The 24,343-nt window shown below is 40.8% G+C and overlaps 1 protein-coding gene across 3 annotated transcripts in view; it reads left to right on the top strand.

The window, feature by feature from the left end:
- The window catches only part of CSNK1G3 (casein kinase 1 gamma 3), a 55,671-nt gene that overhangs the window by 18,332 nt on the left and 12,996 nt on the right, over positions 1 to 24,343 (top strand). For all 3 annotated transcript variants that reach the window (XM_053473938.1, XM_053473930.1, XM_053473947.1), the window contains exons 3-7: positions 3,521 to 3,561; positions 7,246 to 7,315; positions 19,712 to 19,860; positions 22,135 to 22,369; positions 24,117 to 24,202. In XM_053473938.1, the coding sequence (XP_053329913.1) occupies positions 3,521 to 3,561; positions 7,246 to 7,315; positions 19,712 to 19,860; positions 22,135 to 22,369; positions 24,117 to 24,202 (581 nt within the window). The remainder of the gene's footprint in view (positions 1 to 3,520; positions 3,562 to 7,245; positions 7,316 to 19,711; positions 19,861 to 22,134; positions 22,370 to 24,116; positions 24,203 to 24,343) is intronic.

The raw sequence follows: 24,343 nt of genomic DNA, 5'->3' as shown, positions 1-24,343 counted from the left end.
TGAAAAAAAAAGTAGAGAATGGATGTTTCCACCTTTTTAAACATGTTTATCACATCCACACCCTCTCATTGAAGCTATACACATTGAGGACCCCATTAAAAGCAACAGTGTTTGATAACTGAAAAGTACTATGCGCCTGTGATGCCTCTTAGAAAAAAGTGGCCAGAGGTGATGTGTAATCCTCCATTACTCATGAGTATTGGCTCCAGAACTAGCCCTTCTGGTTTGGCTGAGCTATTAATACTCAGCACAGCGCGTATATCTAACACCGTCTGAAGCTAAATGGTGTTGGGTAATTCCGTAAGCCTTTCTATTAGTTGCATTTATATCTTTTTTTTTTTTTTTTTTTTTATTTATTTTTTTAATATATATTTCACTTTGACAGCCTAGTTTCCCCACACCAATGAAGATTATATTTATCAAGGTACTTAAAAGGGGCACTTAAGCCATCATATACACTTTAATGCATACGATAGCTGAGTGGTCTCTTTAAATTTGTGGTGCCCACCTTGCAAATGCATGGGGAGTTCTGCAAAACTTCTTGTATGCGTTTGTGCCTTTCTCACGCACATTGCCCGGCACTTGATATAGTTGCTGCCGCATGGCTCCAGCGCTGTCTGGGTCAGAGACTCCCTTGATTTCCGTTACGTTTTCTTCTTGCTGAGTAGCTTCTTCATGAGCTGGAGCATACACTTCCCCCGGTGGTCCCATTTCCACACCTGTGTCGGCTGCTTGAAATAAATGCAGGGGTCTGTCACAAAAGTGCAGGGCTACTACCTGCCCACTAACGTGGTGTTGAAAGGGTTACGTGGCCTGTCCACCCCACAGGCTTACTTGTCACTCTCCCACAGAGCCAACTTAACCCGGACCTGTTCACTTTACTCAACCTAATTATATTTAGGGAGGTTGCGGTAACCCTTCGAACTATTCCGGTTACAGGAAACTCCAGTTAAGGTAAAAATAGATAATGTCCATATTAGAAAAAACAGTAACATGATAACGCAGGCTATCCCTGAAATCTAGGAGTCCCAAAATTAGGGCAAGGTGGTAGAATGATTGTTATTTTTAAAATGGTAAAAATAGTCACTGCGTTTATCCATGACAAAGTAGTTTGAGAATAAATGCAAAAAATATACAAAATGCTACTAAACAAGGTTTAAACACAGAAAACGTTCGCAATAGTAAGGTAAATGAATCTGTGGAAATCTCCAGCTGTTAGTCTGTCAAAATGTTATTCCCAGAATATTCAGTTTTCCCCTCAGGTTCCCATTCTTATAGGTCAGCCCCTTTCTTTGTCTCTGGGACACGCCCATTCGCTGTCAGGTGGGAGAGTAGCGGAAGCTCAGGCACCTTACAGCACTCCTCATGAGATGTGCCGTAAAACCTGGCAGCAAATGCCTGCCCCATGTTTTAAAATCATACTGTGTACATGAATAACTCTGGGTTAGTGTTATTACAACAGTACAGGTACCAGAGACCCCCTTGTCAGCCAAATCACTCACTGATATTTCTTGGACCCTGTTTAACCCCTTCCTGGCGGGAGGGAGCACAGTCAGCACACAAACCTCTTCATGTTATGAGTCTAGCAAAAAGATACTAGGTGCCGTGTCCTCTCTGTGACCCCAGTGCCTGGTCCCTGTGTAGGATTTATGGCATCCATTGAAAACACTGCTTGGATGCTCATCATGTTCCTCTGACTTAATGATGGGTCCCACCAGCTCCAAGATTACATTTATAGCCGGATTTAGTCTAAGAAAGTGTCACATTTTCTGGTATCCATGCAAGATGTCTTGTTAACCCTCACTAATCCCTTAGTATCGACATTTTGCATTGGGTGTAAGCAAGCCTAGGAGCTGTGGAGCATGGAAGGTGGCAAATGCATGGGGGGTGGGGATTCCTCCATGCAGTTGCAGGGAGAGATGTATATTGTAAGGACATACTCTTACATGCATTAATGTGCTTATGATACCTGGAGTGCCCTTTAATGAAACTTAGAACACATTGATGGGCGTAAAACCCCGAATTTAGCAAAACAAAGAAAACTGTCAGAGGATCTGATATTGTATTTAGTAATTAAATATGGCAGTCATTACGATTTATTTTCAGCGTAAGCTAATAAGTACTGCTAAAGCTACAAGCTGCTTTCTGGCTGCAGACAATGGCCACAGTCATTCACCGCAGCGAGTAACAGTTGTGACGTAGATCGATGTCTGCTCATTTTTTGACACACAAATGGGTAGTGGGAATCTATTTAAAGATTGTCTCTGTCATTGTGATGCCTGTCTCAGCTGTGTGAATCGGCACATGTCTGCAGCTGCAGAAAATCCCCTTTTCAAACTTGGGGAATATAACAAAAAAAAAAAAGCCAAGAAATGACAACCAACAACACCTTAAAATGACCTAGAGTTAATTAATATGTATAGTCTTCTAGCTCCCCAGGCACCTAGATAACGTGCTTTTCGATCCAATGTTCTGAAACACTTCATTCATTGTGTGTGTGTATGAATGTACCGAGATTGAGCGTCTGTGAATGTTTTGAGAAAGTTGAGTCTGCTGAATTGTTGAGTGCCAGGGCCTTTATCATTTAAAGTGTGTTTGACATTAAAACACAGTTGGGTGTGTTTATAAATTAACTTAATTTTCGGCTGGTTAATCATTTGGGAAATAAGTATTGACCTGGTGACATGGCTTTATGTACTGAGGGGACCAAATGGCTTCAAACTACATGAATTTGGGGTATTAGAGAGTGGCTACTTTTTAACTTATCACCATCACATTAACTTGAAGCAATCGGACACTTCTTATAAATATAAATGGAGAACAATTTTTTTTCTCCTTGAGCTTAAAATAAGGTAATGTAGATCAGAGTTGACAAAAGCCAGGCTTTTGGTCATGCAATATTCTGCTTAACTTTTGCTGCCCAAACACCACACCAAGCTGATGGCTGAGTTTACGGGAATGCTAATGAAGTTTGTTCAAGACCTAATCGTCCCCTGGTCTTGTGTAAGATAAGTAGTCGGGGTGTTTGGTAGATTGGATTCCGATAATAGAGCTGGCACACGTACAATGATTAATATGCAGCTGGCTGAATATTTACATTATGCCAAAACCAGAAAAATGTTTTCACAATAATTGCACTTTTTTTTATCTAATACTAGCAAAAGAAATACAGAAATTGTATTAAATTGTACTTAATTTAAGGTTTTATCTTCTTATCCATGCTATAATAAGTCATCCATACTGAGGGGAATGTTGGACAAGTCACTCTCTATAAATTGCTTTGTACGCAGAAGTGAACCCAGAATGGCCATTGATTTCATTTTTTTGAACGGTTAATTGAATGGAAATAAATGTTTCTTTTAAGGTAAAAGTTTCCTTCAAGAGAAAGACATTAGTTGGGCCTCATTAATGTTGTATGTGGACTTTGGTTCTGGCACACTGTGCACCTCTTTCTCAATGCTTTGCTTTAAACCAGCTCTGGCAAAGGTCTTACATTCTTGTTTTTGTTCTTCTTTTCAAGGGAAAAATCTGTACACAAATGAATATGTGGCAATTAAACTGGTAAGTTTCCTTTTTTTTTTTTTTTAAATTTCATTCGATTTGTCCAAAAGTGTCTGTTTACAAGTCCTCACTTGCGTTTTATGCTAGTTCTCGACACACAAGGCACCTGGGTATGGTATGGGATAGATATGTTCTGTACATTACTGAGGCCGATTGACAAATTGGAAACCAGCAAAGCAACAATTTTTAAAAGCTAATGATGGATGGTGAGGGGTGCCAGGCCAGGGCCATTGTGGCTATTACTGCTAGAAAGCATTCACATGTTTAATATTCCTAAAATGATGCCCCCTTTATGTCAAAGCTCATTTTTTATCTATTAATATGTTTGCACCACAGTTGTCATCTGAACTGATCCGATCAAAATGTCGCGTGGATAACAGTTAATACTTTTAATACCAATGCGCCCCTTAGTGTTAGTTGGGGTGTTTTTATAAATGCTATTACACCCCCCCCCCATTTTTTTAAAATACATAAATTGTGTACCATGCTCGTGTACATGTTAAATAAATGTAATCCTGTTTGAAAACAAAGAGCCCTTTTCTGTAGTTACTTGTTGGAAACATTTCAGCGGGGCTGCTTAATTTGTTCCCTCTGCACTGCTCTGGCTGCCTGCCAAACTCTGACATCACAGACGGGTGCTTGCGTTACAGTCTGCCGGTGTAAGGGGGGGCTGGGAGTGGTTGTAGGAGGTCAGGCTGCTGTCATGTAATACACGGAGGGCACTGAGGCACTCTAGGAGGAACAGCGCCTTTCACATATTGTGTGAATTGGCCCCTTCTAATACCCGGAGTGTATTCCTCCCCATGACTGGCTTGTGGCGTCACTCCAAATGTCACCTGAGTGGGTAGATTGCGCAATCTGATTTGCATGACTTTCTATGCCTCTGTGTCTTTTGCGTAGAAGTTCTGTTCGATGTTGTGCAGCCCACACAGGATTGGGGAAACATGCCTCCTTCATGCCTGATGCTAAAAGTATGAGGTCCCGTAATGTTTATCGTTTAATTCCCTCTTGGCAAAGCGTGATGAGGGGCTAGGAGCTGTCGATTTGGAAATACCTTCATTTGGCTTTAATCAACATCAGGGAGGAAGTAAATCTTTAGAACTTTAATAGCCAGAAACAAGTAGTCTTTATGTGTTCTCGTGTTGAGGCAGTAACCCTTTACTTTTGCTGGCTTCCCAATTATATATATTTACAAAAGTTTGGCTAACTTACAAATGTTCTTGTTTTTGGGGAAAAAAAAGTATCCATTAAAATAACACCAGAAACACAGTGTAGACATTGTTAGTGTTGTAAATGACTATTGTAGCTGGAAACGGCTGCTTTTTAATGGAATTTCTTCCTAGGCGTACAGCGGCCCCTAATCACTCCCATCACTCCTGTGTTCCAATGGCACGGTGTTTCCACAAGAGCCGGATTGCGCAGAACACAGTGTTTTATTGTCCAGTAATTTATAATCTACTGTATGTTCTGCACTTGGACAAAAAGTTTTGGTGTGTTTTTGTTGTTTTTTCTGTAACAATATTTGAAATGACCAAAGGGGACAATTTGTTTCAGGGAATGTGGCTCGAGATGTTTTATTGTGTCTTATTAATAGTTATTTGTAACAGAATATGTTTAAAAGAAGCTGAACACATTATAAGTAGACAATTTCATTTATAAACCCATTTTCTGTACACGTGCAAGTGGCTTTTAGGGGAGGAAAAAGGGACAGCGGGATCTTAACCCCTTGATGACAATTGCCAGTCCGTCTTTAAACGGGTGCAGAAAGCGATCTATTTTCGCTTTCTGCACCGAAACGGCGTTGCTGTAATGCCTCGACCTCGAGGCATTCAGCAACGCCATGATTGGCACAAAGGGGCCATCTCTGGCCCCTCCCCGGGGCGTCAACGAACGGTCACAACGGTCACAGCCGCCGCTGCCGGTGATCTTCACTATCGGCAAGATGGCGACCGTCCTGAAAAAAAAAAAATAAAGACGAAAACGTTTGCTAGACGGTCTCCAGACCCTCTAGAGAACTCTGGCTCCACTTGCAGGTTGAATACAGGTACTGCATTCACCATGCAAGTCACTGGAGCCCAGCTTTCTAATCACAGTGTGATTAGTAAAAATAAATTAAAAATGAAATAAAATTAATAATAATTAGAAAAAATAGTAAAAAAACCAGTAAAATGTAAAAATAATTTCCTACTGATGTCACTATCAGGGGAACCTTCAAGTTGAAAAAAAGTTAATTTTTTTTTTTAAAAAAGGCAAAAAAAAATAAAATATATATATAAAAAATATATTTTTGTGAGCAAGTCCTAAAATTAGCATATTAGCTTAAAACAATTCTCGCATGGAAAGAGTTAAAATACTGGCATATTAAATGCCCATGGGTTGTCTACTTTTAAAAAATGTATGATTTGATGGGGTAAATTGAATTGGCCGGGTTCAACAAGGTCCCAATTAACAGGGGGGGAAGGATGGCCACACATCTAATTTCCAATTAGAAAAATGCACACGTACCAAATGTGGCCTTTTAGTTCCCCCAAAAAATGACAAACCCATGCATGTGGGGTATCACTGTACTCAGGAGATGTTGCTGAACACATATTGGGGTGTCGTGTGACAGCGGCATATACCAGGAGCTGTAAATTCATACATAAAGTAGGTGTGTGTGGGGAAAAATACACACAAAAATACTACTGCAAACCTTGAAAAATGCTGGTGGTAAAATGTGTGCATGCAAAGAGTTAAAATACCAGCATTTAAAATACCCTGTGGTGTCTAGTTTTCAAAAATATATGGTTTTGTTGGGCACACTGAAATGGCCCGGCTCAAAGATGTACCAAATAGGGCATGGGCAGTGGATCCCCAAATGCCAAAGTTCAAAATGCATATGGAGGGATTCTGCTCGTTCCCCTAATCCATTTGCAAGGGGGGCACTGCAAAAAATAAAGGGTCCTCTCCGCCATCGTATTCATTAAAGTGCCCATTGTAGCTGGAGTGTCTCTAACGGTTCTTGTTCTCTCAGTGAAGATGCCGATCAGCTGATGCTCTCTGTAACTGTTCATTTTTATAATTGTAAGATTGCTCTCTCTGGCTGTTTTTTTTTTCTACTTTTGACATATATGGTTTCTACAAAATTGTTGTTGTAAGCGAGTACGGTTTCAAACATAATATTTCCATCACATTAATGAAAGGGTCCTTCGTACGATCCCCGCAATTAGTGCTTAGTCTCCGCTGTGTATTGAAGACACATGGGTTAGAAACCCAGTCATCATGGTTCTTATTATATCATGGAGCCACGTCTCCGCTTCCTCCTTACAAAACAAAAAGAGAGCAATTGAGCGCAGGACCTTACATTGTTTTTACCATACCTCATGCGTGTTAATCATATGTCGGTTTCCACTGTAATAGCTAGTGAATGCATGACGGGTTACATTGGTATGGTGGTAAATTACAATATGGCGCCCATTAAAATCTATGCTATTACATCATCCTATAATACATGTTACTCCCCCAGGATCGAAGTCTGTAATGGATAAGATGCTATCAAACACACACACACACACACACACCCACACCCACACCCCATTTAACTATAGTGAATATAAGGAAACTCCTGGTATGTAACCTTGCTGTGTTTTCAACGTCATTCAGCTGTGTTTTCCACGTTATAATGTTTTACTTATTCCATTTCAGGAACCCATGAAATCCAGAGCACCACAACTACATTTGGAATACAGGTTCTACAAGCAGTTGGGATCTGGAGGTACTTTTTTGATTGAATCTTATTTGTCCCTGCAGGTTTCCTTTCTGGTAAAATCATTTGTCCGCCCCTGACGTTTATTGTACATCTCTTAGTATGAGCAGCGCTTTGTCGCTGTGCATCCAGAGGTGTGATTTATTTTTTTACAATTGACTATGGATTCTAGATAAAGAGTTAAGTTTTCTAAATTTGAGTCGAGGCTTTGCTCGGTTTATGATGGTAGATCCTAGTACTGGAAGTAAGAGTACTGGCAGTAATTCAATGCAAATTGATGCTTTACTCATGTGGCACATTGCAAAGCGTTACAAATGTCTGTTTTAAGTGTTACGGCAAATTCTATGTGTTACTTAGTATTCTAAAACAAGGTATAAAACGAATAACAAAGAATAACCGTATGAAACAATTCAGCTGCTTATAAAACCAGGTAATAGTTAAAAACAAGTTTTATAATGTACTGTCTATACTTAACCCCTTAATGACAAAGCCCATACATGTACGGGCTCAAAATGCATTGTTTTCAATGGGTTTAGGGAACGCCCATTGTCCTTAAGGGGTTAAGGAAATGTAAAGTACGCTTCTCGGGGGGGGGGAGTTGGGGCTATGCAAAGTTAGGTCTCATCACTCAAGGATATATAGCAAGTTATATGGGGCCTCCTTAATTGGTGAGATGAGATTTCTTAACTTAATACTTAGTGGGTATATGCGTTAGTCTAGTTTTGTGGAAGGTAATGGAATGAGAATGGGATTTACATTTTTCATTAGTACCTCAAATAGTTTATTTGAAATTAATATTTCTGACTGCTGTAAGAGATTTCAGATCATCCCACCGCCTCCGTCCTGTCTGGGTTTTTGTACGCATGCACAGCTTGTGATGCATAGAATTGACATACAATTGTCGGCACGTATGGTAGGGTAATGAAGCTGCCTCCTAAATCCATGCACGGACAGTCATTCATAACGTATATTTCTCCACTAGTGACAAGGCTCGGGTTTAATTGTTACCTGGCCTGTCTGGTCAGTGGTCAACTGAAGACTAGCTCATGGAGGGGAGAGGGGCCAAGCTTCTTGGCAAACTATGTTCAAGTAGAATCATGCTGCATATGCTTCAGTATTTCATTAAAGGCATTGCATGGCTGTTAATTAAAGTTGTCCTGTGTAGGGAAGGGGACGTTTTGAATGTTTACTTAAGGAAACTTCAACTTTAGAGCTTGTAGCACATAACTATGAAAATGTGTTGGATTGGTGAATGTGGAGCACTGTGAGCCAGCAAGCGTATCTTACGCATGTGGCTTTTTATTTTTTCCCTTTACCACTGACTAGACACAAGCTTAAATAATTATAGTTAACCTAATGATTTCAAATTACACGATCTGACGTTTCACATAACATGGAGAACATGTTGAAACTTACCATCACATGAGCTGTATATAGCGTGTATTTTTTATTTAGTAAAGGTAGTGTATCATTTTTGTTTTATGCACAAAAATATGTGGTGAATATTCTCAAATAGACCACCTCCTGCATGTTATTTAGCTAGGGGACAGGGAAGGGTACAATTCCCCTATGCATTTCCAACTGGACCACATAGCCATCATACTCATTAATGTTTATATAATGGCTTGTGTGTCCCTTTAAAGAGACACGGACTCCTGTCTGTCTTCTTTTCTTTTCTTAGGATTGGTTTAGGGCTGCAACTAACGATTATTTTAATAATCGATTAGTTGGTCGATTATTTTTTCGATTAATCGATTAATCGGATAAAAAAATACATTATTTTAAATTGAAGAAAAATTGCAATAAAAAACGTACAATTTACACTTTCATCTCTTTATTGCAATGGCCTCTCTCTATTCACCTTCTTATTTTACTGACATAATAATAAAAGCTACAAGAACCCAAACACAGTGTTTCTCAAACTAGGTTTTAATACAAAGTTATTAGTAAATATTAATTCATATGTTAACTATTTTCATATTTAATAAAAACTGAGAAAAAAGCCTTGTTTAAATTTTTTTATTTACCAAACTGCCCCCAGTTATGCACATCTGACCCCCAGCTTGCCACTCTGCCCCCATATATGCCTTATACCTCTTATATGCCAGATTCCACTGTGCCCCCTGATATGCCACTGTGCCCCCTGATATGCCTTATACCCCCAGATATGTTTATGCCTCCCTGATATGCTTAATATCCATATGCCTTATACCCCCTATATGCCCTAAAAATTCATAATACCCCCCATACACCACTATAACTCACCTATACACCACTCTGGCTCCTCCCCCTCCCATACACCACTCTGGCTCCTCCCCCTCCCATACACCACTCTGCCTCCTCCCCCGCCCATACATCACTTTGGCTCCTCCCCTCCCATACATCACTTTGCCTCCTCCCCCTCCCATATACCACTCTGCCTCCTCCCCTCCCATACATCACTTTGGCTCCTCCCCCTCCCATACTCCACTCTGCCTCCTCCCATACACCACTCTGCCTCCTCCCCCTCCCATACATCACTTTGGCTCCTCCCCCTCCCATACATCACTTTGCCTCCTCCCCCCTCCCATACTCCACTCTGCCTCCTGTGAACCTCCGTTTCTGACAAGACACCAGGGAGCCGGGTAGAGAGGCAGAGTGGCGTATGAGAGGGGGAGGAGCCAGAGTGGTGTATTGGAGGGTGGCTCCCATACACCCCTCTGACTCCTCCCCCCTCCCATACACCGCTCTGCCTCTCTACTCGGCTCCGTTACTGAAGGCACTTTCACTGCAGCTTCATAGAAGCCACAGTGTAAGTGAAGGGCAGTAACGGAGTCTGTCTGTGCGATGCAGACCCTCACCGGCTATCAGAGAGGATGAATCTCTGTCAGCCGGTGGGGGTCTGCATCGCACAGACAGACTCCGTTACTGCACTTCACTTACACTGAGGCTTCTATGAAGCTGCAGTGAAAGTCCTTGTCAATAACGGAGCCGGGAGAGAGGCAGAGTGACGTATGGGAGGGGGAGGAGTCAGAGGGGTGTATGGGAGGGGGGAGAGAGACGGAAGTGAGAGACCGGCCGACAGTGAGGGGAATCCAGGTCCCCTGCAGCGTAGCGGGGGATCTGGATTCCGGTGTTATAATCCGATCTCTGTTTGAGGTCGGATTATATAAGGAGAGGAGTTTTTCAGAGCATTTGCTCTGAAAAAAACCTCTTTTTATAATTGATAAAAATCGATCCGATTAATCGATGATGAAATTCGTTGCCAACGATTTTCATAATCGATTATTATCGATTTTATCGATTAGTTGTTTCAGCCCTAGATTGGTTAGTTTTCTTATAAGATGGCTGCCTCTATGTGTCGATCACTCAGTGAGTGGGTCTGGTCAGTCAGGAGTGCCAGGGGTCAGGATTGAAAGCTTGCTTACATGAACTCCCAGGGCATTTCCCCCTTGTAGCTGGGGTTGGCAATGGACCTAGTGGTGTCTTCTCCATGGTATAAAGAGGGAAGTCTGTTGGGAAGGCTATGGTGCTGATGGCAAACTAAAGGGCTTTTTGAAGCCCTTCTTGTTTCCCAGGGTGCATGAACGTTGGCAGGGCTCAGTAAATAAATTATTTTTCTTAAGAGCAAACATTCTGCAGTCCTGTACAATATAAATATGGGGTGGTTAAATACCCCGTCCGTGATTTTACCAAGTAAATCACTGTCCATCTCCTCTATTGAAGCTGCCGCAATGATTTTGTAACTAAATGCATCATGAGAAACATTATTCTTAGTACAGTTCAAAGTTGTTAAATGCAGCAGAGCAGGTGAAACTGTATCTTTAAGCAATCGGCGCATTCACTATAGCTAACACTTAATTGTCTAAATTCAGTCACTGATGAATCCTTAAATTGTATTGGTTTTGCCCAAAGTTCTGTTCTATAACTTAATTTCGTGTAAGTGAACTTAAAAGTTACTAGGTCATACCCGAATGCTTTTGCTCAGCTTTATGAAACCGAATCTCCTCAAGTGAGACGGTGCTTAGAAAAGTCGTCCCTGGATGAAGCCCTTGTCATGTCGAGCTGAAGTATTTCAGATGAGTTCTCTTGAGTTTTATGTGGTTACACTTAGTTGGCACTGTTTGTAAAATATGTTTATCAGCAAATGTTCTTGAACAGACTTCAAGATTTGTGCAAAATACAAACTGTGCCAGCTAACCGCAACTACATAAAACTTAAGAGCTGATCTGACATACTAATCCTCAACATGACAAGTGCTTCTTCTAGGGATGACTTGTGGATAAAAAGGGGGGCTATTAAAAGGCAGTTCCCTTTTAATGATTGTGTTCGCAAACATTATTCAAGTGCTTTAAGTACGTAGTGAACCTTTTCACTACGGGAGAAAGTGTGCGCCAGGGGTAAATCAACAGCTATGGGCTGAATGCTAACTACATGGTAAACAGGCGGGAGGCGGTGGCAGCCCTTCCTCATTCCTAAGGCAACAAGTCATATGAAAGCATCATGGGGCCAGATGATTCCTACTTGCCTTCAGACCCTACCCAACCCTACTTTGTATCTAGACATGTGAAAAGCTTTGTGAAACCAACTTTGGCATTTCAAAACTCCTAGTGGGTTTCCAAAGAAAAGAATTATGAAACGCTGTCTGTGATGAGTTGTCTGTAGCCACAGTCAACCTACAGACATGCGTCCCTGGGTATATTCGATAAACTCTAGGACATTATAGACCAGAAACTTCAGTGGTTGCGTGTTCTTGCCGCTCATCATATGTCTAACATGTTAAATGTCCTATGTGCATGTTTCCCAGGATTGCTGACTTCTGCAATATAAACTACTGCATAGGAGAGAGTTGATTAGCATTTCATTATGAGGGTAACATCTGTTGGTGGACATGATAGTAGGCTGGCTGCTTAGTTCTTTGGGTTATAAATAGAGCAGAATGACTGGCATGCATATTTTCATCTGGGCGGTGTAACACATTTCTCTTGTTGGAAATATCGAGCATGTGGTTTTGCGAAGCTCTGGCAGTTCTTTGACACTTTACATGGTGCCGGAAAGAAATGGTATTAATGTAATCTATTTTATGCCAAGATGGGCTTTTTTTTTGTTCTCTTTTCAACTTGAGGTTTTAAACATTTTATCCTTTAGTATTTGTATTGAGGAACAGATTTCACATAAGCCGTAAATTGAAATACGTCCTGGACACAATGAGGAGTTTAAATTTTCCCAGTATGCAGTAGGCCCAGGGGTGCAGCCGGACGGCAAACACAGCAGTAAAAAGACAGGCATTTTTGTATCCATGATTATAAAAATATGTTGACTTGGAGGAAAGTGAGTACTAGAGGTTCGCTGCCGATATATGGCCGTCTGTGTGTTACCCAAGGCTAGTTAGGGGTTCAGTCTGGCAACCACAATTGATTGGTGTTGTAGTGAGGAACTATAAGGTTTTGGGTAGAGTGGCTGCACTTTCCTTTGTTCGTTATAGTAATGGGTATTAAAGTGAACTTTAATCTATTACCAAAACTGCTGGTCTATAACTGTAAGTTCCTATCAAGAAGATGTTTCGGTGAGATTTTTTTTGCTCGATGAGACTTTTAACATTGATCTCCGTAGGGCTTGAGCCAGCCAAGGATCTCGATAGTTCCAGCAATAACTTGGTAACTGTCCGATCTTCATTAACTGGTTAGCAATGTGAGCGAGGGCCTCAAAAATAACACCTTTTTTATGTTTAAAAGTAATGCAAAGCTCACGTCTTAGTTGTGTGATCAGGATAAAAAACGTAATTGACTGATGCAATAATCTCAAAAACAGAGAGACCGATTGACTGTTTGTATATGTGATTGTTTTGGCGGTTATTTAAGAACACCTGCTGCATTCCTAGTGGTTTAGTGCAGTTAGCGCTTGAATGATCAAAAGTGTTTTTAAGTTGTTAAACTTGTTCTTCTTCGTAAAGCTTAGATAGAACTGTGACGTTATGAGCGTAGTTTGAGTTTTATGACCCTTCTTATTAATTGTTACAGTCTCGGCAATTATAAAGTAAATGTGACTCCTGAGGGGAAGTTTGTAGAGCAAGTTGTGACTTTAAGGGCCAACTTTTCTTTTTTTTTTTTTTTTTGCACCCATTTTTTATTTATGAATTGTTGGTGAACATGCAATGTTTAGACGTGTAGTACTGCCAAGGGCATGAGTGAGCTTAAAGGAATGGCTTTTTTAATAGGTCAAATGTAGCAGATTGAGACACAAAATTGGACAAGCTTACGTGTGTTTAGATAGCTGGCTCTTGTACTAGCTCTGCTGTTTTGATTGTTTTGATTCTGAAGCTACCGTTTGTCTGAGTTTTAGACCTAAAACTGGATATGTATATTTAGTATGCCTTATAGTCCCATAAGTCTAGTGCACAGACCACACAAAAGGCTAGACAATGTTGTGAGATTTAAGCCTTAATATATTGTTACCAGATCAGGTAAAGTCTGGTCCACGAAGGTCAAAATTTAGCTGGAATATTAAGATCAAATATTATTAGGTTTGATAAAGTTAAGAAATGGAGCAGGTATACAATCATGGTGTACTTGCAGCCCCTAAGGGCTGGAGTTTGGTCTCAGGATATGGTGGAACGTAGTAACTTAATATGTATATATGTTTGTGGGTTATGTCTAAAAAGTCATAGGGATGCAAGGTCAAGAAGTGATCTTATCTCTAAAGCAACCAATGAAATGTTCCTCCTCATTGGACCATGCCATAAATTAATATAATCAGACTGCATTTCAAATTTTACAGCAGATCACCAGTAATGGGTAATAATCAGAGTATTAGTAGAGGTGGGCAAGGCGGCTGGTTGCTCAGCACAGATCTGGCCAAGCTCATCACGGAAAGTTACCAGAAATACTCGCAAATCCACACACAGATAATATCTTTTACAAAGTTCTCTCAATTGGCAAGCCATTTACTCCAATATTTAACATGCATTATGTTTAGTATATCAGCTGAAAAAATGTATTTTACACTTGGAATAACAAACGAGGATTAACAAATCTAAGCAGATTTATTGACAGCTGCCGGAACCAGCTGTACCATAGGCTGAGTGCTTTATTCCACCGAGCGGCTGCTTCACGGCCTCCTACGGGGAGAATCGCAGCATACGTCTGTGCGTTTGTGTTTAGCAGCAACGGGAAGTCACGCAACGGCACTTGAAACGGCAGCGCTTATCAGCGAGAGTTCTATCTCCTTTTTGGAGTGTTGTTATAGTTCCTGGGCGTTTCTTGTTAGGATTTTGTAAGTAAAATCTGGGCTATTGTGGCTACACAGAGGGAAAATAAACTTTTAGGATATTTGTAGCGCAAACAAAGTAGCAGTACACAGAAGTCGATTGGTTCTCTAATTGTTAGTGCCGTCAGGTACCAGGTTGGCTTGAGATTTGTGGGTACCTGTAGCAACAAGCAATCTACCTTACCAAATCCAATGCCTTTATACGATTAGCAATGATTTTTACAGACTTCAACTTTTTACGACTGACAAATAGTTAATGAAGCCTATTGTTACATCTGGAAAATAGTCCACAGACGACACAGGCATAATTTCTATGTTTCTACTAGATAAATTAGCTATGTTAGCAACTAATTTGCATGTTTCACAGTTTGCCAAAGCCTGATAATCTCTGGTGCTTGGACCTTCAGAAGAAGAATGAGGAATGTCACTTCGATACAGGATTGTATTTATATAGATTGTCTCAGTAGGTTATGGGTTACATAGTAGTCCCTTTTACACTAGGCTATAAAGGAAATAACTAAATTCCTAAAGAGAATCACCAGCTATACTAGGTAAGGAAAGTAGTTAGACTTGGAGAGCTGAGGCGGGCTCAATTGTGATACCAGGCTGGGTTTATCTGGAGGGGAAAGACCAAGATGCCAGCAAACACGGCAGTGGCTCCACCACACACGGTGACTTTAGACTGTGGAGAGCCGATGCAGCCTGTTTTGTATTTCTTTTGGTTGCTCCTCAACTGACTCATTTTTTTGTTCAGCTGTAATTTGCTAAGAAGCTATAATTCGGTGCGTTCACCACATAATCACAGTCTCTCCTTCGAAGCATGTGAATCCATGATGCCCCTAATATCTTTAGAATGCATATGCATTTGTGTGTGTGTATATGTATATATATATATGTGTGTGTGTGTGTATATATATATATATATATATATATATATATATATATATATATATATAATGTGTATATATATATGTGTGTGTATATATAGATATAAATAGCAGGCACACGATTAACAATGATCACCTTTTATTACCTTTATATATAATATACAGATGGTAAGCCACATTTAATGAAGTCACTGAGGCCGCTTACTGCACAGTAATAGCTATTAGATCTCTAGTATTCTTCTATACTCTGAGATATGTATCTAGGTTGCAGTGGGATCGGCTGTTACATTAGTAGTTTATGGGATATAATTCAGTGCGTTTCACTTGGCGTGTGGTGTCACCAGCAATAACTGCTAAATATTTGTTTGTGACACAAATGGAGTTTGGCTACATTTGGATAGATTTATCTTAAGCTAAGTGTTATCTGCCCAACACTTGCACTTTGAGTACTTCCATATGCGTTCTTCCAAAATGACAATAAGTTCTGCCCTCATCCTCCGTGGTCGATTGTTCTTTTAAGCAGTCAATCAGTGACGGGGAAGTGTCCATTTAAAGCAATGGTGGCACTTTCCATGCATGCCCATAAGTGTTTGAACTGACCCCTGGAGCTGACTGGAAAAGAGTATATCACTGGGAGCGACATGTATTCAGGCAAACGCATGTCCTGCACAGTATTTAGCTGGGGTGGGGAATGGGGCAAATGCATATGAAAGGGACCATGCGGCTATAATTTGCATGAAAGGGGCATTCTATGGGCTGTAGGGCTGCAACAACTAATCGATAAAATCGATAATAATCGATAATGAAATTCGTTGGCAACGAATTTCATTATCGATTAGTTGAATCGATTATTATCGATTATAAAATGAGGGTTTTTTCAGAGCAAACGCTCTGAAAAATCCCCCTCGTTATATAATCCGTTTAGTCTGACTCACCGTCTCACAGCAGCAGCTCCTACTTACTCCCCCTCCCTGTAATCACTGTGACAACTGGCCCCGCCCCTTCCTTCTCCAGGCCAGAACCACATGGCTGTGACACTCATCTAACTGTAAGTATATGTATATGTATATATATATAATGTGTATGTGTGTATATATATATATAATGTGTATGTATGTGTGTGTGTATATATATATATATATATATATATATATATATATATATATATATATATATATGTAAATGTATATAATATATATATATATATATATATATATATATATATATTTGGGCTACTGAAAGTTAGGGGAGGTGGGGGTTAATTTAGGGGCAGTTATGGTTAGTGGGTTGTTTAGGGTTAATTTAGGGGCAGTTATGTTAATAGGGTGTTTAGGGTTAATTTAGGAGCAGCTATGGTTATATAAGGCATATGTGGGGAGGGCAGTGTGGCATGTCTGGGGAGGACGGAGTGGTGTATCAGGGTGTATAAGGCATATCTGGGGGTAGAGTGGCATATCTGGGGGTAGAGAAGTGGCATGTCTGGGAGGATGGAGTGGGGTATCAGGGGATATAAGGCGTATCAGGCACAGTGGCAGATGTGGGAGGCAGCGTGGAGTGGCAGATGTGGGAGGCAGCGTGGCATATGTGGGAGGCATTGTGGAGTGGCAGATGTGGGAGGCAGCATGGCGTGGCATATGTGGGGAGGGCAGGGTGGCATGTCTGGGGAGGATGGAGTGGTGTTTCAGGGGGTATAAGGCGTATCAGGCACAGTGGCATGTGGGGGGTAGAGTGGAGTGGCAGATGTGGGAGGCAGCGTGGCGTGGTATATGTGGGAGGCAGCGTGGAGTGGTATATGTGGGAGGCAGCGTGGAGTGGTATATGTGGGAGGCAGCGTGGTGTGGCATATGTGGGAGGCAGCGTGGTGTGGTATATGTGGGAGGCAGCGTGGAGTGCTGTGGTAGGCAGCGTGGAGTGGCATATGTGGGGGGGGCAGCATGGCATGTCTGGGAGGCAGCGTAGCAAGCCTGGGCTCAAATGTGCATATATTGGGGGGCTGGTTGGGAAATAAAGACAAGAAATGTATTATCAAAGTTTTTTTATTCTGCTGTTTGTATTTAACATCATTTGTTTAGTAAATTATTTTAAATAAATGAAAAATTTACATTCATTTTTTTTATCCGATTAATCGATTAATCGAAAAAATAATCGGCCAACTAATCGATTATTAAAATAATCGTTAGTTGCAGCCCTAATGGGCTGTAATGCTTATGATAGGATAGATGCGTGGTCCCCGTCCATGATCCTGCACAATCCCCCCCATGCATTTGCCATTTCTGTCTCCCTGCATGTGATGCGCTTCCCTCCAGCGCTGGCTCTGCTGAACGCTGCATGCCGGAGGTGCCGGTGCACGTGTGCAAAGTCTTCCCATAGATTTCAATTCAATCACTTTCCTGCTGCTGATTGGCTGCTTAAACTGTCAATTTGTGACAGAAATACACTCCTACTGATTTCATTGATGGTGCTTACTGCCACTGATTGACGGCTTAAGTGGCCAATCAATGGCAAGAAATTTCAGCTCATGCAGAAACAAAGCAGATTCTGCTGCATGGTGATGATGTCTGGTCAGGTTAGTGGGTTTTTATTATTCCGTTTTGGAAGTGTGTATATATATATATATGAAAGTACTTGGAGTGTTCGGGTTACTCACAGCTTATTTTAATATACGGTACGTTCTTCTATAGTAGCGGTGTCAGGGACACTAAACACTCTCTATGAAGTGTATATGATGGCTGGGGCAATAAACCACCAACAATGTAGCTATTTTTGGTAATTTACAAAAAGAAACCCCTTTTATTGGCCCTCTGAAGGGTCTATAAACCCCTCTGCTTCCCCTCGCCTGGCCTGCGGCAGAACAAGGATGCCGCTAAAGGCATTGGAAATGTGTTTGCAGTGTACAGCCTCTACACGTATACACATATACACGGATATACATATACACAAAAACACGTATACACGTGTACATCTACGGCTCTGCTGCATGGCTGAAGTCAGGCGGGGGGTACTGGGAAATGTAACCCGTTGTGTCAAAGAAAACCACATTCACCCTATTCCCTGAAATTGGACATTGCCGAAAATACAGCTTAGTCTGTCCGTTCTAGTCCTGTCATACCGCTTGTAAGAGGCGCTGCGTAAATAAATGCTAATGATAGATCACCCGGACACTCATTATTTAATAGGGGTGATACAATAATATTTCTGATGAGCTGCACGGCCCGTGGTGCCAGTCTCCACTTCTGCCAACATTTCTGCTGTCCGCTCTTTAAAAAGTGAATAGACTATTCTGCTGCCGGTGTACACTTAGTCCTCCTCGATAATGTTTTCCCTGTTAAGTAGTTCCGAGCAGGGTTCTTGCGAGCGTGTTCCTTTGCAGAAGTGCTCTTGACACGTTCTGAGACACTTCACTTTGCGCAGCGCGATACGGAGGACATAGTCTATTGCTTAAAGGGCTACAACTGGCTACTAATATGTTTATTTCAAATGGCTGAATGTACTGACGCTTCTCGAATCGTGTAAATCATAGCTGCGTATTTGTTCCCGTTTGTATTTCTTAGATTCAATGTGCAGCATGATTGTGGCGCCATCAAATACAGAAAGGCTGCAGCATACGGAATAATTACGCTTCAAATAAGTATTTGGCCGCATTAGCTTGAACGGATCCTAAATGTACATATTAATTAACGAGATGATTAGTAATTTTGTGCTTAACGGGCATAATAATCAGAACAACATTTATTGGAGGGCACTTTGTTCTTACCGTAGCCAATGTTAGCTTGTAGATAAGGGCCAAATTGGTATTGTTGAGATCTAATTGGTCCTTGTGCAGGGCTACCTCGATTCAACTTGTAGTATATACTTTTTATCTGACAACCCCCCCCCAGTGTACGTGTGTGTGTGTATTTGTGTGTGTGTGTGTGTGTGTGTGTGTATACCAATGTATGTGTAAATATTTCTATTATGTATAACACTGATGGAACCTTTGTCAATGTTTAAGCTTTATGAACTGTCGATTACCCTTCCAGGCATTAGAATAAATATAATGCATCAGAGATGCAATATAACCAACTACATGCTAAACTAATAGGTGTTGCAAGAAAAACCTTCCCCAGCGAAAAGTAAATACTTCTGAGGTTTTTAACCCCGAATTACATACTGTTCCAGTTGCAAGGAATACCATTCCCATGGAAGCAAAGCTCCCAAACAGATAAGCAAATATGTTTGTCTCTTTGGTAGAACTTCCACAGTGAGAGACTAACAGCGTATTTTTCCCTCCTAGATGGAGTACCTCAGGTTTACTATTTTGGTCCTTGCGGTAAATATAACGCCATGGTGCTGGAACTACTAGGACCAAGCCTGGAAGACTTATTTGACTTGTGTGACAGAACATTTTCCCTCAAAACAGTTCTTATGATAGCCATACAACTGGTGAGTACCCTTTCTTTCTTTACTACGTCATTAAACTGTTACAAAGGGATACGTGTCAATCGGCTGGAGAGGTGACCCAGGCTGAGGATCAATGTATAAAGTATACGGTTCTTTAATGAATGGAAATAACTTTGCTTCTCATCTGTTCTTGAATTTCTGTGGATAGTGACATCATGTGCTGCCTTTTGAGACCTTTGAGCCTATTTCACTTTTCAAGACAGGTTCTTTTTAATTAAAGTTTAGATTCAACATGGCTGGCAGTGATCATTTCTGGGTGGGTCTAGTGAATGAACCCAATTATCTATTACATGGTTAATTGCTTGATATGGTAATTAAAGGGGCGATTACCTTTCCACATGGGGCCATGTAGGGTTGGATACTCTGTTTTACTTCTTTACATGAAATGATAATTTAAAAGCTGCATGTTGTGTTTACTTGGGTGATCTTTGTCTTTAAAATTAGCTTGGTAGTTTAACAAATAAGCAAAAATAGCAGAACTCTGGAAGCGGGGAAATACTTCCATAGCACTATATTTTGAGTTCCGAGCCATGCTTTTAATTCTCTGATCTGATGCCTGTTAATTTCTGCTACGTTAATCCTGTTGGGTTTTATTTGTTCTCGAAATATTAGATTGTGGAGTGGTTAGATCATGGCAAGAAAAGTAGTTATTTGTGCTGGTCTAGCTGCTTACTGCCGCATAACTTAGCTTTGCAGAGGTCTGTTATTAAAGGGCCGCTCCATTGACCCATGCAGCCTTAATGGAAGAATGCATGTTATTACTTTGTAAGTACTTTAGTTTGCATTCTTCAGCCTGTTTAAGCCTCTTTACCGGTCCCATTTTCTCACCACTGGCTGCAGGCAAATTCATACAGGGGACACCACAGAAGCAGGGAACGTACTGATTAAAAGAATCTCTCGACCCGCCCCGTCTTGCTCTCGACCCGCCCCGTCTTGCTCTCGACCCGCCCCGTCTTGCTCTCGACCCGCCCCGTCTTGCTCTCGACCCGCCCCGTCTTGCTCTCGACCCGCCCCGTCTTGCTCTCGTATCTCTTGCATCTTGCCCTGCCCCTCTGTAGCCCAAATCTGTATATTGGTGACCCTATCTGTATGCTGATAAGAGAGAGAGGATTAACCCCAAACCCAGCCAAAACGTACTCTGAATCCCCCTGGTGTATACAAATATATATATTTTTTGCACCATAAAAAAGCTGCACCCCTAGATCCATCGCTTACATTACATTTTGTTTAGGAGCAAACCTTTTTTTGCATTTTCTCTAGAACATATTTTAAGATGAACACGGCGGATCTTGCCATCTGCTCTTGTTCATCAACTTGCCAATAAAATATTTCACCGAGCCTAGAACGACGTCTAATATCGCTAGCTCATATAATATTCTACGCATAGTGCCTATGTTCGCATTTTGTACAGCAGGGATGCCCTGAAAGCATTACTGTCCGGTGTGATGCGTTTTACCAATGTAGGCAACCTAATTTGACGTGAAGTTGTCGTCGGCAATGATCTAGGGACAGGTTAATGGCAGAAAGACCCCATTTAGACGCTGCTTTCTTGCACCAGTATGTCTCGTATGCTGAGAAGACGCTCTGTGACATGTCATTCTCCTCACATACAGCGAGTGTGACGTGTTTTACTATGTAAGCAAATGGGAACATGGAACATGGCTGTGCATTGACGCCATTAACACGCGTGTGTAATGCTTTGCAGTATTAGGGTATCGCCATTGTATTACTCAAGGGGTAAAGGATTTTGCTGCGTCTACTGCTTGTCATCATCACGATATGCAGAATATATGGTTCCTTAGCGTAATGTACAGATCCAGCAGACTTATATATGTAATAAAAATGATTGCTTTATGGTCTCACAAGCACTTATAGAGGTTACAGCACAAAAGTTCTTAACGCATTCTGAATAAATTAGTCTTATTTTCATCTCAATTTGTTCCTTCTGTCGGCGCTTCCCCTCCCTCGCCCAACTTTGTGCAGTCTTCAGATTCTTTTTGATGTGAACTCTCTCTAAGTAGTTAGTATTCCAACACACTTCTTGTCTTGCACATTTTTAACTACATATATTTTGCTCACTTGATTGAAAATACGCCTTACTCTCCAAAAAGATTTCTTAGTCCACTTTGCAGTCACTATGTTCATACTGAATATGTGCGTTCATTTGACTTAGTAGCCATTACGTTTTGGTGACTGTATATGTATGTATTATACTCTGATGTGTGTGTTTACCCCCTTTTTATTTATTTTGCACAGATATCTCGGATGGAATACGTTCACTCGAAGAACTTGATATATAGAGACGTAAAACCAGAGAACTTCTTGATAGGTCGCCCAGGAAACAAGAACCAGCAAATAATTCATATAATAGATTTTGGATTGGCGAAAGAATACATAGATCCAGAAACCAAGAAGCACATACCCTACAGAGAACACAAGAGCCTTACAGGAACAGCTAGATATATGAGTATAAATACACATTTAGGAAAAGGTACGTAGCGCCTGAGAGGTTTGGGTTCTCGTTGCCTAATGAGCCAAACTTAAGTTTTGTGTCTGTATTAAATCCCATTGTCTGTGTAGGTGAATGAAAAATGTTTCATTAACTTTCATGCAACTTTGTGGAAAGTACCCCCTTAGTTTAACCACTTCTACCCTTTCCTCCCCCCATAAAGGGGAAGTCCCACGGAAGAAGACTCTCTCCTTTTAGCATATAACGCAGTGCTGTATACTGTAATGTAATTTAGCGCCGCCGAATGCCTTGCTTATTCTTTGTCCCAATAAGCATCCGTTATCTGCAGACCTGGAGTCTGCCGTTATCAGTCATGTGATATTTAGAGTGACCTTCCTGAGGAACCATGGGGAAAGTTTCAGATGTATTGAGATTGTTAAATCCTCTACGTGGGCTGTGGGTGCTTTGTGGATGTCTGTTAACTCTGGCATGTTTTATAAGTGTGGATCCCAGAGCTACGTGCTACTGATGGCACGGCACACGGCACAGACTGTCTTCTGTCTCTATTAAAAATGCTTTGTGAGTGCCTCGGATGACCCTTTTCATAAATTCAGCGCTGAACTGTACAAAGTGTTCTTTGCCATATCTCATTATTTCTCCTGTTTCCCATTAATCAGCTTTCTGCTGCCATCTACTGGCGACAAGTGGCAGCACATACCTAAGCGAGGTGTGATGCAGCCATTTGAACAATGTATTTTTCATTTGATTTCTGCATTGGTGCTCGTTGTTGTGTGTGTGTATATATACATACATGCATATATATTTATATATTACACACACATACATACATACACACATAGTAAGCATGAGAACATGTATGATGATTGAGGCTTTAGCATTAACTAGTGAATGTAGAATGTTTTTCTTCATTTTCAGACTCCCATTCATAGACATTGCTTTGAGGCGTTTTTTTTTTTTTTTGCACAAAATGCTATTGTGTTTTCGCCCACTAAAGAACTTTAAGTATTTAGAGCACAATAGAACTGTTATCTTCCAGGGCGATGGTTTATTGTTTTCAAGAATTTGACGGTGTACTTTTGAGTTTTAAAACACAGTTGTAGAAAGTTGTTTAATTATGATAACTGTATTTTTAGAAAAAAAATTCTGTAAAAATTATGACTAAATACACTGCAGCAATATTCATTTTCTGTCTCCGGTCACATCTGTATATCTGCCACATTATTACAGCTTCACTTCTTACCCTTAACAACCTCACAGGGCAATATGAATAAAGATTAAAAATAGAAGTTCTACCCCCTAATAAAAATTAGATTTTCTTAAAGGGCAACTATCCCCGGCGGAATTTACCAGAATATTCCTTCAAAGTCCCAATACTTTGTTTCTCTATCAGTATGATGTTTTGGACATATTTAAATTAAAGATAAAGGGATTCTTAACCGTATGAAAGTGGAGATAGATGGATATAGGAAGCTGTCTTAATATGTCTGCTGTTACTGTAGTATATCTACAGATTTCTAAGCAATGCAGAAGACAGAGAACCAGCGATGCAAACCATTTACAGATTCGAGAAGAAAAGATTGGCATAACTGCCCCTTTAATATCGCTGTGTGGCATATGCCGGCCATACGCAGTCATCTTCTAGAATTCTAACGCCTTCCGTTTTAATTTGTCCCAACAGGTTGACAAATATGCACAAAAAAAGCTTATTTATTTTTAGCAATACAAATGGGAAATCTGAAGTGTTTAATTTTGTTTTGTTTTGTTTTAGAGCAAAGTAGAAGAGACGATTTAGAAGCATTAGGACATATGTTCATGTATTTTCTACGAGGCAGTCTGCCGTGGCAAGGTTTAAAGGTAAAGTATGTTCATTTATACAGCAGCGTATATGGTATCTTTGCGCGTGAATATTTGGGTCCCGCTTCCCTGTAATTGTATAGCACTGAAATACAACAACCTTTTACCAGTTAGAACGTGTCGCTTCCCATTAATTCCCCG

This window comes from Spea bombifrons, chromosome 1 (genome assembly GCF_027358695.1).
Source record: "Spea bombifrons isolate aSpeBom1 chromosome 1, aSpeBom1.2.pri, whole genome shotgun sequence".
In the NCBI taxonomy this organism is placed as follows: Eukaryota; Metazoa; Chordata; class Amphibia; order Anura; family Pelobatidae; genus Spea; species Spea bombifrons.
This window is presented reverse-complemented; position numbering and strand designations above follow the sequence as displayed.